The sequence below is a fragment of the Glossina fuscipes genome, unplaced genomic scaffold, assembly GCF_014805625.2.
Source record: "Glossina fuscipes isolate IAEA_lab_2018 unplaced genomic scaffold, Yale_Gfus_2 3, whole genome shotgun sequence".
In the NCBI taxonomy this organism is placed as follows: Eukaryota; Metazoa; Arthropoda; class Insecta; order Diptera; family Glossinidae; genus Glossina; species Glossina fuscipes.
The window spans coordinates 7622640-7640900 of NW_023998417.1; the positions used below are offsets into that span (position 1 = coordinate 7622640).

Here is an 18261-nt window from a genome sequence, read left to right on the forward strand (position 1 = left end):
AAAAAAAAAAAAACAAAAAAACGTAGAAAATTATTATTGACTTTGTATGTTCATTTTTTGTTTAACTTTTTTTTTTTTTTAAATATTATTGTTGTTGCTGTGGTTTTTCTTTTTCTTTTTTTTTTGGTTTAAAACCATTTGCTCATGCATGTGATGTTGTGATGTTGGTGGAGTTGGAGTTACAGGTTTTTATGATTTTTAGTTTGTTAACGTTGTTGTTATTGTTGTTGTTTTTTTTTAAGTCATATATAAATATATATATAAATATATATATATATATATATATATATATTTGTGTGTATTTGTGTACGTATGTCTGTGTATGTATTGTATATTGTTTGGTTGCACAAGTTGATGGTGTTGCTTGATTGGTGATCCATCATAATTTCTTATTATTTTGTTGTTGCTGTAGCTGTTTTTTTTTTTTTATTTTTTTTTTTTGTTATATATTTCGACTTTAGCGCTTGTATCCATCCATACACAAAATGGATACAACAACGTGAGTATAATTTTATGAGTATGTCGGTGATTGCTATTCGGTTCGGTTTTTGTTCTTGTCGTTGTTTTCTTCTTTTTTTTTTTCTTCCTTTCTGGTCGGTTTAAGAAGGTGGTTATGACGTGAGAATATACTTTCGAATGTTTAGAGAAGGAGGGCAATTTTGGTTCTCAATACAAAATAATAAAGGATTTCAGTTTTTTTTTTTTTTTTTTTTTGTATCTTGGACGTTGTTCTTGGATAAACGTTATGATGAGTAAAACAGATTATAATGATGGGAAAAGGAAACATTATAACACATATGTGCTTGTATTTAAAAGTAAAAGAAAAAAAAAAAAAAAAAAGAGTTCTATTCGAGAGCTGCAGGTACATATGTATCCAATAATTGGCTAAGATTTATTGCACATATTGTTGTTTGAAGAAGAAAGGAAAGGATTTTGTTTTCTTCTTTTCTTTTTTTTTTTTTTCTCTTTTTATATTTATTTTGGCAAGTTTTAAATGAGTTCATTTACTCTTTTGATTTGATATATACTTGGATAGGTTTAGATGTGACAGATTGATGTTCAGACATAAGGAAAACAAAAAAAAAAAAAAAAAGTTAGAGGTGTCCTTAAAAATTCACATAAAAGATACGCAAAAGCGATTGTAGCCAATGTCTTGCATCTTTGATTTTTCATACGAAATAATCTGTTTATAATGCAAATCAAGGTGATTACGCAATTCTTTGAATCCGATATATTCATTTTTGCAAAATAGTGAATCATTTTTATATATGTGCCTTAATGTTACTAAGTCGTTCCAAATTTGTTGAATTTCAATGAGGTCAACTATTTCTTTAAATAATATTTATGCATATACCTAAGGCTTTGTTGTTTGAGGCTAATATCTTTTAAACTCCACACTACACATTAAGAGCTGACATTAAGAACTGAATACTTTTCGTATTTGCTTTCCTGGGAAACTATGTGTTTTTTTCTGTGTAAAGAAGTACTCCTTATATTTGTGTTTGTTTTTCTTACCACCTTTCAATTCGTAGTCGTTGTACAAGTTATTAGACAATCGTAAAAATACAAAATTTGACATAGCAATTAAGTCTATATACTAGTGATTAGCTGAAAGAGCAGAGTCTATTGTTTCGTCACTGCAATGGTACACAGCCCGTCATTAAACACATTCAACTACTCTAGAACTATTCATATGCAAGTTTATCAAACTAAAATGTGTTATATGGGAACTAATCGAAAAATAGGTCTCATTCAAACCATTTTCAATAGTGTTCGTCCTTTGGCCAAAATATGTCAGGGCAGTAAATTTCATCAAAATATCTCCAAAATTATGACCTAGGTAGGTTAAAGTCATGAAAGCCCGACGGACGAACGAACTTAGATCGATTCGGAATCTTATTCTTAGTCGTGTAGTCGTGGACAACAGCGATTTTCACTCAACATTTACGAGAAACGGAGCAACCAAAACAACGATGTCCTTTGCAATTGAAGGGATAGAAAGGCGGCAGAATGCGATTATTTAATTAATCGAAAGAAAAGGCTTATCAGGCGTCATTGTTTTTAAAATAACTTCAAGAAGCCAAAAAAATCACTTAAGGAGAAAAGTGAAAGACAACTAGAAAAAGAAAAAGCGAAAAATGAATTAAAAAACTCGTAATCACTTTTCGAAAGAATAGTCATAGAAATACTGCGATCTAATCCATCTTTCCGTCTTTAATAGGGTTGCATGTTCGTAGCAAAACTTGTTGTTATACTAAATGGCTGGTTGAATAGAAAATTACACGGAGACATGGAACAAACAGACGGATCTAAAACAGTTTGGAAAATGATACTTAACCGAATGGTATAATGTAAAAGACCTCTGTCAAGTCCTTGTCCAAGTGCAGCATAAATCCGCCAAAACTTACTTGCGTAAGCTATAATTAATAAATGGTGGATTATAGGAAGCGCAGGCATACTCAGTCTATTATAGAATTGGATCGTGTAGTGTGATCTTGAGATCAATAACACTGTATCCTTTTCTTTTTTGTTTTTTAAATATGTATATATATATTATTTTCATTGTCCCCGTAGTTGTTATATCGTCCGTCTGTGTAAAAAAAATATATTTGCAACATTATGCATATGCAAGTATGTTTTGATTTCCAACTGTGACCACACTTTCAGAGACGAGACTATGATTTCTACAAAATGAATTTCGTAAGCAAAAAAAAAAAAGAGAAGAAATACCACAACTGCAGCAAAGAAAAAAAAAAAAAAAAAAAAAGAAAAAAGACCAAGACATGCACATACATTCTTACGCGTGCAATATGTAGTTATTGAGTAAAGTTTAACAATTTTGTAAGATGCTATAGATCGGTGGTGAACTTGTCTCCTAATAAAGAACTCAAATTGGCGCGTTCAAAACTGAATAAGCAGACAATACTGACTGAATGCCAGCAAGAGATCTAGCTGGATATGTAAAAAGTTCTATATGTGCGTTTAAAATGAATGTCATTGTGATAAGTATGGAATGGGTTACACGTTATGAGTACGCGAGAGTCGAAACGACGACCAAAATCAAGCTCATGTGAAGGGAAACTAACTATATATATATATATCTATATATAAGAAATAAGGAAAAACAAAAAAAAAAAAAAAAAAAAAAGAAAAGGCAAAGAAATCAGAAAACATGATGTAAACTACAAAATAAACTTCAACCTCCTGTGGTGCAAAGTTGACGTACGACCATGTGTCGGGCATATAAAATACAAATAAAATTTTCAGGGAAATACAAATTAACTTAAAAAGAAGAGGGAGGAATAGAGTAAAATAAATACGCATATAAATACATAACCATGCCATCATACCGACACTTATGGATACAAGCAAGCGTTGATATGATGAGAGAAATAAGAATCACGATTTAATGTTAATTTTTATAAAAATTTCATTTTTTTTCGTTCTGAAGGATACAAAGAATCTTTTTACCACCAACACCACAAACCAATAAATATATATGCATATATATATATATATATATATATAATAACAATTTCAAAGATAGAGTTACTCATAAAATGCTATATATATATATATGTATGTATGTATGCATATAGTATACGTTTGCTTTGTTCATTGTCACAAATGATCAAGGTGAGATATTATTATACATATGCATGTACATACATATGAAAATATATATGTTCTTGTATCACTGACATGACCGACCATCGGTGATACATTTCAATATGTCGCATAAATTTAATGGTATAACAGTGCAAACAAAAGTAACATCAATTTCGTCTTTCTCCAAAAACCTTAAGCTATATATTTGAAGATTTGCATAATTTTTTTCTTTCTTGTTTTTTTTTTTTTGCGTTTTTTCTTGGCATTGTGATCTTTTCAGATATCATTGTGGCGATGGCGGTGCCCATCATCTTGTCGTAAATTCGAGTATAAAAATATTTTTTCAATTTTTATATGAGTTTTGTATTGTATTCGATTGCAGTGCATTGCACACGCTCAATGGCGTTCATGTTCATAAATTTAACAAATTTGACAATTATGAGCGTTAATAATAAATAAAATTGACAATTTGAAGCATTTTTTTTTTTTTGTCGTTTTCCTCCTTCTTTGGGAACTTTATTCATCCGTGAGACCAGAAAAATTTGCATATGAGTGAATCTCTTATAATAAATAACGAAAGAAACAAAACAAAAAAAAAAAAAAAAAAAAAAAAAATAAAAAAAAAAATTAAAAAAAATTAAAAAAATAAAATTTATGGTGTTAAAAATTGCTTCTGCTTAAAAAAAAAAAAAAAAAAAAACAAATTAAAAAACAATGATTACGTTATCGAATGCTATTCAAGAAACGAGGTTATTTTCTATTCGATTCAACAGCAAATTAACTGCCAGTGGATTCATGTAACTAGGCTGGCAAGGAAAGCACCTGGCCATCCAAAGTCAAATTAAATAAATATTTAAAATAAGATGTGTTCCTACTATGCGATCAAAAGTAATTTATTCATTCAAAAAAGGGAAGAACACGAATATGAAAGGAACATGCATGGAAGACCAACCATATTGATGATAAGAAAGACAAGAGAACGTCGGCATATATAAAACAGATACCTATTGTATGTGTCGTAAGTAGAACTTAATAATAAATAATTACAAGTGAAAGATAAACCATTAATAACACTAGAGAATAGATTAGCAAATCAAGGCAATTAAGTTTTCATCAGAAATTAAAAGACTTTATATATACTATTCGTCAGGCGATAAAGTAAGAATTTAGATTAGAATATAATAGTTTTGGCGAAAGGAGATTTTCTTGCTAAGAAAACTAACCAAATACACATTCAACTCTTTTTGCATAAATATCTGTTAAAAGCACTAAGCATAACAGAGAGTAACTCTGTAGCAATATTATCAAAGCTTATCCTTTCCGTTCTAGTGAAGACAGCAATGGTGAAAAGATAGTTAAGCGGGTATATAGATCGATTATCAACTCGCGTAAAATTCGTAACAAGTGAGGCTTAGATAGGTAGATAAGCTTTTCAAACAGTCTTTTTTTTTTGGGCTGCTTTGGAGAGAACATTTTAAAAGATCTAATATACGAAACCTTATTTTGATAGATAGATGACATAAGAAAATCTTTATAAACACGAGCGAGGATTTATTTGCAAGACAGTGCCAACTTAATATGAATGTATGACTATCCACCACTTGCGGTACTACGATATATTCACTTACTGCGCACCTATGCAAGATCTAAAAAGACTTGAGATAGACCCATTTTTTATTATATCAATCGATTCAGAATCGATCAATGCTTGTCCGTCCGTCCATCCATCTTTTTTTTTAGTGTCCAACCAACTGGTCGCAATTTTTGAAAAATTTAGATCAAATTTGCTAGGTCGGTTTGTTTTGGTCCGAGGACTAACGCTATTGAAATTCCCAAATAACATCTCACTTTGCAAAGCGGTTATACGAATAAATGTATTAAACTAAGAGGTGTAGGGTATTTAATGGTGGGCAATCTATTCTCAATTGATTTAATATATAAAGGCAATTTATGTGCACAAAGAGAACGCTGTTAGCAATTTTTTCTGCCCCCTTTTTTAACCACAATATGGTCTCGACTTTGACAGAAAAAACATATTGAAGAAAATAAGACAAACCACTCTCTACTCTCTAATAATTTGTCTGCACTTTGTTACACAATTAAAGATCGTTGCCCTTGAGGAAAACATTTATATTAAAAATTTTTTGCATACGTTTTTTTTTCCAAAGTGGATCTCCTTGACTCAAAAAATTCTTGTTTTTACTTTTTTTTCTCGTTTTTTTTTTTTTTTTTTGTTTTCATAAAACAACATCATGCTAATTATTTGCCAAATTCATAAATCTTCAGCCCCTTTTATGCTTACATCTCCATACATAAATATGCATAAATACAAGCGCACATATGCAAGCATACATTCATACATAAATATGTACATATATATATATATATATATATATATATTATAAAATATACATATATGTGCTTGTACATACGAACCTATGTTTTTATAGGCTTTCTGTTTGTTAAATTTTTTTTTCCTTCTTTGCAAACAACAACTGTAAGTCGAGGCATTTCTGACATCATAATTGCTTGCATATGGGAGATCAAAAAAAAAAAAAATCTTTTTTATATTCATATTTTTCTTACTTCCCCCAACTAAAAAAAAACAATATATAAAAAAATGGAAAAAAATTAACACACTTCCTTTTTCTTGAAAATGTTGTTCTTGTTGTTATTGAGCTGTTTTTTTTTTTTTTGTTTTGTTAGTTTTTAGCAAAGCAGCAAATAACGAACGTGAAATACGCTTTATCTTCAGCAAAACGTGGAAAAATTGAACGGGGAGTGTGTTAGTGGGCGTATCAAGGTATTTTCAAAAAATATATTTGCATGAAAGCAGAGATCGTGTTCTGGCAAATGAACAGTAGTAACATCTTGCAACATTCCTTTCAGTTTTGCGATTGTTTTTCTAAAGGCATTATATTCATTTTCTATTTGGCTCTCTTTTCATAAGCCGACAGCCATGCAATATAAATAAGTAGCTTTAAGTTTCTATGTCACAACTGCGAGAATTCTATTAATAAAAAATTGATGAATGGATTGATCGGTTGTTATGTGAATATAAACTTATCTACAGCGGACTACACTCTGGTCATGTGTACTGTAACGTGTGTAGAAATTCACAAGAACGTCTTAGTTCCCATTTTTCCGTAACGGATGTCAAGAGCAAGCGAGGACTCTCTTTAAAGCATAAATGTAAGTAAATACCGAAAATTGTTGGATCTTTCAAAGTTGTCGATAGGTCAATCAAAAACGCTGTTGCTCAAAAATTTGGCACATTTTTATATTGAAGTACGTATTCTAAGCGTTCTCTTCAGCGCTTCTAAGCCGTTTCATTTCTAATGGTCGAACAGGGGGGGCCTATTGGGAAAAAAAAGAGGATACGGCTAAGTATATTGATAAATTGATTTAGAAAAGTTTCCTGCACGTAGATCGATGCACGGTTGGGTACAGAAGGCAGAAGTTTAGTGTTGGACTTGGCTCGGCGGTTAAGTAGAATTTTGATATATCCGGGAAAGAAACGATGTGATAAATTTAGTATACTCTTGTTCTACGGTAGGGAGTACAAGTGGAGATCATAACTATTACTATTATTAACGCGTAAGTCACGATATGAACATGCAACCAACAGCAGGCACAACAGCCAACCACAACAATCATAGTCTGGTATCACCGATATTTGCAGCATGTGAAAATCTTTCAACACGAAACTCCAAAATACAACAAAAAAAAAAAACAAAAGAAAAAACTAGCGTAACAACAACAACCATAGCATAATACGCACCACATATACAACACATCGTATTAAAAATATTTAATACGTTTCTCTTGAGGCATTTTTTAGAAATATACGGTAGGTTATTATTATTATTATTATTATTTTGCATGTGTTGTTGTTGTTATTTTTCTTTTATTTCTTTATTTCGACAAACACATATACATACATATATACCTATGCTATACATGCATATTCATGCAAATGTACTACTTAAACATATGTATTGCCTTTTTTTTTCGGCGGCCATATTTGCGAATACATGTACCGATTACCCCATCATCTGCATTCATTCAATATGCCCGATAAGTTCACGTATGGGGGGAGGGGACCTATAGAAACGCATATAATTTGTATGTTGTCTGTGTATGTAAAATATTTTTTCTTATATTCGTTGACTTCATTTAAGAAGGTTAGTGTAACAAAACAGCAAAATGGTTTATTAAGTAAGTAAATGAGGCATTGGAAGAATTTATCGTTATAGTAGATAAAATGAAATGCAGAAAATAACTTTCCTTAGAAATAAATTTCAACAAGTAAGAGAACATTTGTGGGACGCGGTATTTAATATGATGACCTGTGCGAAAGTATCTTATAAATGAATAGAACTTTTTTTCTGAATAACTTGCAATTACAAAAGTTGATTTAATTCGTCTATGGCTTGCTCTAATGTAAATCTTCCGGTATTTGCCAACGGGTTGTTTAACATTGCAAGGTGTTCAAGAAGACAAGACACGTTACAATCTTACTTATAATATATATATGTGGTATACAAGTATGTTTCATAATAAGAAAACCGTAAAAGGGAAGAAAAAATAAAAAAATTCCACAAAAATTAATCACGACAGAAACTAAAAACATTGAATATTTAAGACGTCAAATGAACACAAGCATAACAATACATTCGTGGAACTTATAATAGTGTTAGACAGATTTTTAATCACAAAATTTATAACTTCAGAACCAAATACGATTATTCGGATATTGTTATATGCTACAAACTACAAAAATGACAACAACAACAACAACAGCAACACAATGTCTGATGAAGAGCTTTTCAACGCCAGTAAAGTCGCTAGCTATGTAACCGTGAGAACTCCTTACCTAACGGTACAGACAACTATAGATTTGGCTATAAAATCACCATGAAAAACGCACCTGCTTTCATGTTTGTGTGGCTAGCAAGGTCATTAAAATTGTAAGAATAGTCCCTTAAACAAAGCATAACGCATATGTGAATATCAAATCAGAATGTTTGTATTAAAAAGTACACCTTTAATGTATGAAAATGATAAAAAAATATTTTATCTGAAGAGTTGCCAATCGCTAAGTTTCACAGTCCGAGCAAATTCCGGTTTCATATTTACATACCTGTGAAGGTCGGTCAAAAGATCAAAAGTTAATTCTGAGACTAATGAGGAGCCTTAAATAGACTTCTTTCAATGTTACAGACACACTCTTCGGTCACTCGAAAGGTCAGATGATCAAAGGTTAGTTCTGAGAGAATTTTTTTTCCAAAAAACTGTAGACTAAATTTTTGAGGCAGTGAAGTTACAGAAATTACTCTGGATAAGCGATGTGTGCGTTATCGCTTTTTCAGTTATGAGGTCAATTACTTCAACATTTTGCTGGTAGCTCTTAAAACTCTTTAGTCAGAACGTACGTTAAACGGCCATTTTATTCCATGCCCATAATGATGGGTATCCACGATTCACTTTTTAACCTTCATTTCATTTCACTCATTTTATGCGAACTGTTTATATATCTCTCAGCTATATACATACACAAAAGTTAACAAAAATTCGCTTGTTGTTATTGGCCATTGCTAAGCTAAACATCAGGAGGAGCTGATATACGTTATTTCCTTCTTTTAGTTCAGCTCAATTTCATTGATGTGTACGTATGAAAGTGGAAATATGAAGATTCCAAAAGTGAGTGTATGTTGTTGTTGCTTTTTGCAACAATTGCTGACGACGAGCACAACGCCCTGCAACAATGATAATGATGACGACGACGATGATGATGGGTTATGGTCATACGCCTAATTATAGTGGCTGTCAAATTCTAAATGAAAAGTTTTACTTTAATTTCAAATACTATATAGTTAGCCTAAACTCTGCGAGCACAAGGGACTGAATTCTTACAAACGCATACACTTGTATGTATTCCGTTTAATTGTTGCAAAGAAATCAGGAATGGGCAGACAACAATAGCTCGGGCGCGTTGATGAAAGAGACACATAGCTCAAGACAAGATTATATTTCATCATTTCATCATTTCTAATATGCACACGTACGTATCAATCGTATATACATTTGTTGATAAGTATCTGAGGATGACTTTGACATACTTGTCTGTTAACAACATACCAACTATTGTTAATTATTTTGTTGTTCTACAGTATTTCAATCAACAATCTATTCTATACAATTCTCTTCTAAAATGATGGCCCTGAGGGCAGTTAAAGTTTGGACATTTCGATTATAGAAGCGAAAGAAGCACACATATATAATGCCTGATGTTTAACGTAAGAAGTTTCAAATGCCAAAAAAAATGTATTCTTTTACAATAGAATTGAAGCGAAAAACTTACCGCTTGCACTCGTGCCGTAATTGTCTAGAAAAAGAAATTAAAAAAGAAATTGTTAAAAAATGTTATAATAATATATACATATAAAAATTACATATAACATATGAGAAAAACGAAGAAATTCTTTTGAAAGCAGGTGTCTTATCAAAGTTTAAGCTCTTTTTTTACTTTCTGTTCCATTTTTTCCCAAACCATAAATTTAATTCCAAGTGAAATCACACACCAGAAAACAATAATAAAAACACAAATATGTATATATATATATATACATATATTTGCGTTTTCTTTTTTTTTTTTTTTTTTGCTTTTGATTTTTATTGTACTCTACACTACTTGCGGTACAGTTTGCACGGCCGTAGATAATACCTAGAAGCGTTTAAGATTCCTTACATCGACCGATTCAGAATCAAGTTTTAAGCATGTCTGTGTCCATGCATATGTGTTCAACCCTATAGGTCGTAATTTTTGAAATATTTTGAAGTAATTTGTTATACTGCTGTGCTTCGACCCAAAGATGAATGCGATCGAAAAGGCTTCGGATCGGTCTTCTTTTCCGACTACACCCCATGTAATGGAAATGTCATCGAAAAAATAAAATTTCGAGACAAAAGTCGCCAGATATAGTAGTACTTCAACATTCAAAAGTGTCAAGAAGTATTTGATTCGGTGGGCCCATTTTTAGCCTCCTCTCCTATACCCGTTCTACAAAAACTGAATCTCTCTGCGATAAAAAGGGTGTTATCTTCAATGTTTCATGGTGAAAATTGGTTTATAATAGTAAATTGACATAAAAATTAAGTGGACCAGATTTGAATTTCATTGGTCTATTTCTTGGACCCCGGTCCGTATAAGATTTCTCATGAATAATAAGCGCTTCAGAAAAATTTTATTATGAAAATTGGTCCATAGAATTAACAGTATGGAATTTGGATCACGTAAGTCTATTTTCAAGATGCTAGCATATGTAAGGTTTAGCATAAGAGCAAGCTTGTATATGGAGAAGAACATGGTTCCTCTAGTTTCTATTTTTCTATGACAGAAATCGAAAAATAATAAAATTTTTGGGAATTAAATTAAGTTTGCTAAACTTGGACTACGTCATACGACGTTTTGAGCATCTCCTAGTATGAGGGTTTTGATGAAAAGTGTCTCGTTGCATGAAAATAATGTGCAATTTTCGGTGTACCAAAACGAATAAATAATTGTATTAGACGAAGTTGTGTAGGGTATCTAAGAGTCGGCCTTGCCAGACTGTAACGCGCTTCTTCTTTTTCTTTCTTTTTCTCTTAAATACTTATTTGCTCCCCATCAATCAAATCTTTTGTAAGTGTGTGTGGATTTGATGTCCAAACTATTTTTGGATGGAATGGATGTCGGACTACAAGAAATTCTCACATATCACAATACAAGATTTGAAAAGATTGAAGAAAGGAAACAAATAGAAAAACAAAAGCGGCAATCAAACCAAGGTGAATGAATGCACGTAGTATAGATATTTTTTCCCCAAAAAAAAAAAAAAAAATTTCTATAATTATGAATGAGTCATTATATATGTTGTTCAACATTTTTATAAATGAAATATTGAAATATTTTTTCTCTTTCTGCATGAATAATGGACAGAAGGCGTTAAATTGATAACCTAGCGGTTTCTTTTAAAAACAACAAAGCAATAACACTCGGTTTACTTCGAACCTATTAATACCGATTAATGTTAGTTTGTATGCGGTACTTGAATGCAAAATAGAAGCGAACCCATAGATCGATTTTGATGATATCGATGTTTTTACTGATTTTGAAACATCGCCCTTCAAATAGATGTGCGTGGCTTAATCGATTTGGTTTTTCAGACTACACTTCAGCTTTTAATTCTGTATATTACAAATATTTGGACATATATAAGCAAAAAAAAATTCATTAGTGAGCCACGGCCTGCCATTAAATACACTGCACCATCCTAGAGTTATTCTTATAACGATACTTCAAAATAAGGCTTTATGTGGAAAGTGGTCGAAAGAGAATGGTTCAATCTGAACCATTTTTACGCAAGCTAGATATCTCTAAAATTGCGGCCTGTATGTTGATCAAAAAGAAACAAGACGGACAGACAAGTTCAGTTTGATTCGAAAACGTTTCAAAATGGAACGATACAATATGATCAGGATTTGCTTTAATTTTTCCAACATTGCGAGTCTTGTCAATGAACTAAGCAACGGATAGAGATATGATTAGAAAGATAGTAAACGAACATAAAGACAAACGTTCGACTAAGCAGATAAGGTAGACGGACAAACAGGCGAGATAGATAAGTTATCCCAATCAGAACTCTTTCAACTTCTGTTGTCTGCTGTTAATTTCTTTACGAAATAAAAACAAAAACAAAAAAGAACTGAAACCATTTATAGTTTTTTTTTTTATGCAAATTAATTGAAAATTATTATGCATTTCATCACTTGGCCTCTAAGCGAATTGTGAAAATTGTTTTCTTTTATGAAAAACCACGGGTACGCATACATACTCACGGATACACAAACACAGACAAATGGTTATAATATATAATAATAATAATAATAAAAACAATTGATATAAAATGCGTTTAGGGAGCGCAAAGAAAGAAAGAGAAAGAGAGAGAGAGAGAGAGGGCCAAACCCATTTTCAAGGCTGCACAAAAATATAAACAAAACATTAAATATGACCTTCTACGAGTGCATGCATGCATATGTATGCATATGCATTGCAAATGATATGATTATACGACGTGTGAATGTGTTTGCATAGACATAAAATACTGTCAACTTTCTTGTTATCTTTAGCTTCTTGAGTTTCATTATTTGTTTGTATTTAAAATTGTTTGAGAAATGGTTAAGCTGAAGCGAAGTTAAGTTAGCTGACTGGCTGGCTGGTTGGCTGGTTGGCTGGTTGGCTGGCTGGTTAACTCGCTGTCTGAGCGACTGGCTAAGAGTATATATTTTACTAATTTTGCATACCATAATAAAAGCATACGTTACGATGAGCATTTATATACATATATTATGTATATATACTTAGATGAGCGTACGCAGTTAAATAAAATGCCAAATAGGCGCGATGCAGTATGCATTTTAATAAACGTTCACATATGATGTGTGATGATGATGACAATGAAGAGTTTCAAATGTTTGACGCTGTTAATAATGATGATGACATTCGTGAATGACGGTTAGGTAAGTGCTCGACTCGAGTCATTGCGTGGCTTAGGCCACGACTTGATATGGTAATGCATCTTTTATTTTTCTTTTTGATTTTTTATTGCATAAACTAAAAAGTATTGAGCCTAGAAATATTATAATTTTCGAGAAATCTAATCTCAAGTTATTATGAATGTAAAAATGATGGAATCGATAAACTGGTAAACTGTAGGATATTTTACAACTCTATTGCCATAAACGAAATGAATACAGAACAAATCCATAAAGAAACATTTTTTCATGTGCCGCTATAAACAACTTTCGTTGAAAATTACTCATGCTTTGTCAGAATATATGCGTAAAAAATAAATAAATCATTAAAGATTCGGCAATGCTTGGAAAAATAAAAAGTTTTCCTTTAACAGTATTTTCGGATAAAAGAAAAGGTAATGAAATGACAACATTTGAACAGGTTATCGACCACACCTTTAAGTGCCAGGAAAACAAATTATTTTGGAAAAATGGCAACACCGTAAACATTGTCGCAAGCCGCCCTCATAAGCTTAAAGAGGAAAAACCTGACTTCCACGGTTCCGACCGATGGGTATCAATAGCCTATGATTCCGATAAATGTACTCAAACTCACTTCATCGATGAATCGGTATTAAATCGTAATGAAGCAGTTGATGACGCGTAGGAAAAGAACCTTCGATAATGACTTTTTTGGAATAATATTAAGATGCAAATGAGAGAAGATGCGCAGTTTGTGATAAGGTCTGCATTAGTAATTGAGAAGTTTATTCTGAGCTTTTGATACAAGTGGAAAAGCATCTGGCATTTGATAGGTGGTTGTCGCCAAATGGCACATAAGGCCCTATGCTTAACCCGGAAATAATCGCAATAAAACGAAACGATTCAGAAGTGAGGCCCACGTCTTTTAACCGAAATCTGGTACACTTGTGATATACATTAAGAGCGACTCTTTAAAAAAAGTTACTTATCACATCCTAATATTATACATGCATCGTAGAAATCCATGATGACTCCATCAAACTGGCATTGATTTCAATCAGTAAAGAACTTTCCTTAGTTGTTATAACGCTTCAATGAAGGGCCTTTTAAAGCTATGTTTAACCTAAGCAGACTTTCGACGTCAAACTGTAAGAGTACGAATACTTTTTGTTGCTTTTGGTATCTTCAGAAAAATGGCGAAAAGTCAATTGACCCATAGGCACTTTCGTAATATTATTTCTTATTAGCTGGAAATTTATGTTGAATTAAATTCTCCATGGCTTAATACTTTTTATGCTGTTGTTCGTGGTTAGTGGGTCTGTACATAAAATCAATTAAGCAAACAATAAACGTAACGAGTTCTTTTTGAAAACAAAAAAAGGAAAAAGTAAAGAAAAACTTAAAGGCAGTGACACACACGTATTTCATTTAAAGCATCTTAGAATATTAAAATGGGATCAAAATGCGTAAATTCGTTTGTCTTACTAGTGTTTTTGTTGTTGTCATGGTTGTTAATTTTTTTAACAATTTTAGTATGCTACCAATGTCGTTAGCACACAAAGTAACCAAACGAACCGTGTTGCACTCCATAAGAAAAATGAAAAAAAAAAAAAGAAAAAGAAAAAGAAAAAAAAAAAATTTAAAACAATGTTCAAGTTTTGTTAAACACGAAGCGTTTTCCACAGATCAGTTTAATGAGAAGTAGACAACAACAACAACAACAACAAAAAAGAAAAAAATTAACCAAACGCAGAAAACGAAACGATTTCAAAATTATTTTAGGACATACAGGATTTTCAACAATGAAAATTAGTGCGACGATTAACTTTAACAGCACTCGCGTCTCTAGCTGCCTCTCAATCGCCCTATTAAATTGAAACTGGAGTGGAGGGGAGCGTAAAATTAAAGCTTAAGCTTAAAAATTCTGTATAAGTTGAGAGGTAACAGCAACTATATACGATTTACTTTATATTATAACTGGCTTTTTATTACTGTACCGCTTGTTGGTTTTTAAGACGATTATTTATGAACTGCAAGCCAAGTGTCATGAAATTCAGGCTTAACGCAAGCTTGTTGCATTTTATAACCACCGTTGAGAGTTCCCTGACGAAAAGACCTTTTAAAAGAAATTCTTGTAAGCAATGAAACTAAAAACCGCTCTTCGTATCATATCTCGTATTTAAGTATGTGTATGTTCATGTATATATGTGTATATGTGTGTCATCATCATCATCTGCGCCTGTGCTAAGGTGTATTGTGTTTACAATCGTGTATCAATGCATGTTCAATAACTTAAATGACAAAGAAATCAAAATGAATGAAAGTCTTAAGATCAGACCTCATGAAGAGTATTTTTAATTTCCTTTAGTAAGAAAAATGAAAAAAAAAATGAAAAAAAAAAATAACGCAAAAAACGCACAAAAAACTAAGTTTAAAGATCTAAAGGCTTATGGACTTCTTTTTTTTTTTTTTTTTAAGGCTCACAATCTTTTTATCCCCAAGTGACTTTAAGGTGTGTAGTTGGAATTTTTAGTTATTCGTTTTGTAGAAGAGATATTTTTGTTGTTGTTTCGTCTTTGTTTTTTTTTTTTTTTTTTTTTTTTTTTTTTTTTTGCAACCAACAGTTTTTTTTGCTAATTCCAAAACACATATACTTTATATATATACATATATGTGTAATATATGTATACATATATATATGTACATTTCTTAAGACTTAATGTGTCTTTGCGATTTTTAAAAATCTTAAGCTCAGCTTCATCATTATCATCGTCGTCATCATCAACAGCAACATCTTCAGCATCAGCATCAGCATCAGCTTCGGCATCGCAATCGTCATTATCCAATAACAACAACAGCAATTTAAGCATTTGGTCTATAGCCCAAAAGGCCATCTACACATCTATCCATCCATTCAAGCATCGTCATCCCAAACACCAAAATGTATTTGAGTCGTTTTAAATTGTTGTTGTTGTTGTTGTTGATGTTGTTGGTGTTTTATGCTTTTTTTTTATTTTTATTTTTTGTTTTTTTTTTCTCTCTCCGTTTTTAGGCTTTGGTGGTGGTGATTCGTGTTGATCATCTTCAACATCATCAACATCGCCACAACGACATATCGCATTTCATTGAAGCGCGAAATTATTATGCCTAGTTGGGGATTTTGTTAACAGAGTGAATACCAGCACAAAAAAATTTTTAAGATTTTTTTTTTTTTTTAATTCACAAAAAATATATAGATATATACAAGTATACAAAAACCCTAAGCAACAAAATAAGCTTCAAGAATATTATAAAAAAAAAAAAAAAACAACAAAAAAAAATCCAAAAATAAGATAAATAAATAAATAAAACAAAATATTTTTACTTCGGTAAAACTGAATTTATGAGATAACGTAAAAAATAAAATAAAATAAAAAAAAAAAACAAACAAAAAGCAGGAACCGACAAAACAGTTTTGGAAAAAAAAAAATTGCAAACATATATATATCTTATAGGCATATGTAGGTATATTTGGCATATACTTATTATAAGCATTGGAGTGATCCCTACGTCTTTTAGCGGGGACATCCTGCTCTCTCGGCTTTAAATAACATGATATGAAATTAATGAATTCTCAAAGTGAGAATTATTGGAAAATTTCCAATTGATGCCCATTTGCAGTTGAAAACTGAATATTGCCTCCGAGTTATCATCAAAAGCATGTCAAAGTATATTTGACTTGCACAGAACTCACGACATTACGTCGTGTCATCAAAAATTTCTTTCACTTGCCGATTTGAGCTAAGTTCTTCAAGTACGCAACCTTCCTGCTATATATCCTCCCTTCTTATTAACGTGGATTAACGTCGTGGATTAAAATGGATTTTGCCGAAAAATTACTTTTATAAGCTTGTAGTCGAAGGTAGAAAGACGAATCAATTGTTAAAGTCATATATATAAAAAGCAATTTGAAAAACCGATTTCTAGCCGACTAAACGTTTATTAGACTTCTCCTATTCGTATATACTGCGCATTTTTTCCCGCTGCCGCCTTTACTCTATTGCTTTGTTTAAATTCCTAAAGCAATATATGACATATATGCCCTTTTTCACTGCATCTTGGAGAGATTATGAACAACAAGAAACCATAGTTTAATAAAACATGCATCAAACAAGACACTTGTCAGAAGATTAAATGAACAATTATCTATTTAGTGAAAGCACAGACTCGTCGTTTGCCACGCGAAAGACAAACCGATAGATTGTACATACATGTATCAAAAATCGATACCTATGTTAAACACGTTCGCGCGATCAACTAAAGCATACGCCTTTCAAAAGAAATGAGCCGTTACTTTTGAAAGTGGGATAAATCGCTTTTCATTTTCGCATTTTCATAATTTCTCCGATTACTAGAAGGTATTTACGCTGAATTGATTTTAAACATTAACTTTTTTAACTGACAGCGTCAAAGATTGGAACATAGAGACGGGAAATCAGTTTTCCCGAAGCATTTTTACGGAATAATAGCAATCGAGAGATAGTAACCGTAATCCTAGAATATCGGAACCGTATCCTAGAAGGGTTTGATAATGAATGCAGAAAAGCAGTAGGTATGAAAAGCTTGCATTAAAAATAAGCCACCAAACAGTAGTGTGGGTGGTGGCCCTACAGCAAAAGTTTTACTCTGCTCTGTGATGATCAAATGTTCGAAATTCTTGAGAGAGGATTCGGAAATTTGGTTCAGTGGCTAGATGACTAATTTTGCATAAAAACTCTTTTGGCCCTGAAGATAATCAAGGCTAGTAGTCGGTCTCAGCAGCTTGAAATGAAAACATTTCTGAACAAGAACAACAAAAGAATTTTTTTTAGCTCCAACGGAATAAACACCGATTGAATAAAGGATAAATTTTTTGGAATTTTACGAAAGAATCCCACGATATCCAGCAGAAAATGTTATTACGAAGCTGCTACTAAGAGCACAAGGCGGTCAGATGAAGATTAATGCAGTAAGCTCCGCAGTTATATCTACGCCAGGTAATCTTATTGTGAAGCTGCTACCAAGAGTACAAGGCGATCAGATGAAGATCGAAAGAGTTGGATATGCAATAAGCTCCGCAGTTATATCTACCCCAGG

The 18261-nt window shown here is 32.0% G+C and overlaps 1 protein-coding gene across 3 annotated transcripts in view; it reads right to left on the minus strand.

Annotated features, from left to right (window-relative positions):
• Positions 1-18261, minus strand: part of LOC119634798 (homeobox protein homothorax) — a 289120-nt gene that overhangs the window by 37315 nt on the left and 233544 nt on the right. For all 3 annotated transcript variants that reach the window (XM_038029184.1, XM_038029183.1, XM_038029182.1), the window contains one exon: positions 9974-9997. In XM_038029184.1, coding sequence (XP_037885112.1) covers positions 9974-9997 — 24 coding nt within the window. The remainder of the gene's footprint in view (positions 1-9973; positions 9998-18261) is intronic.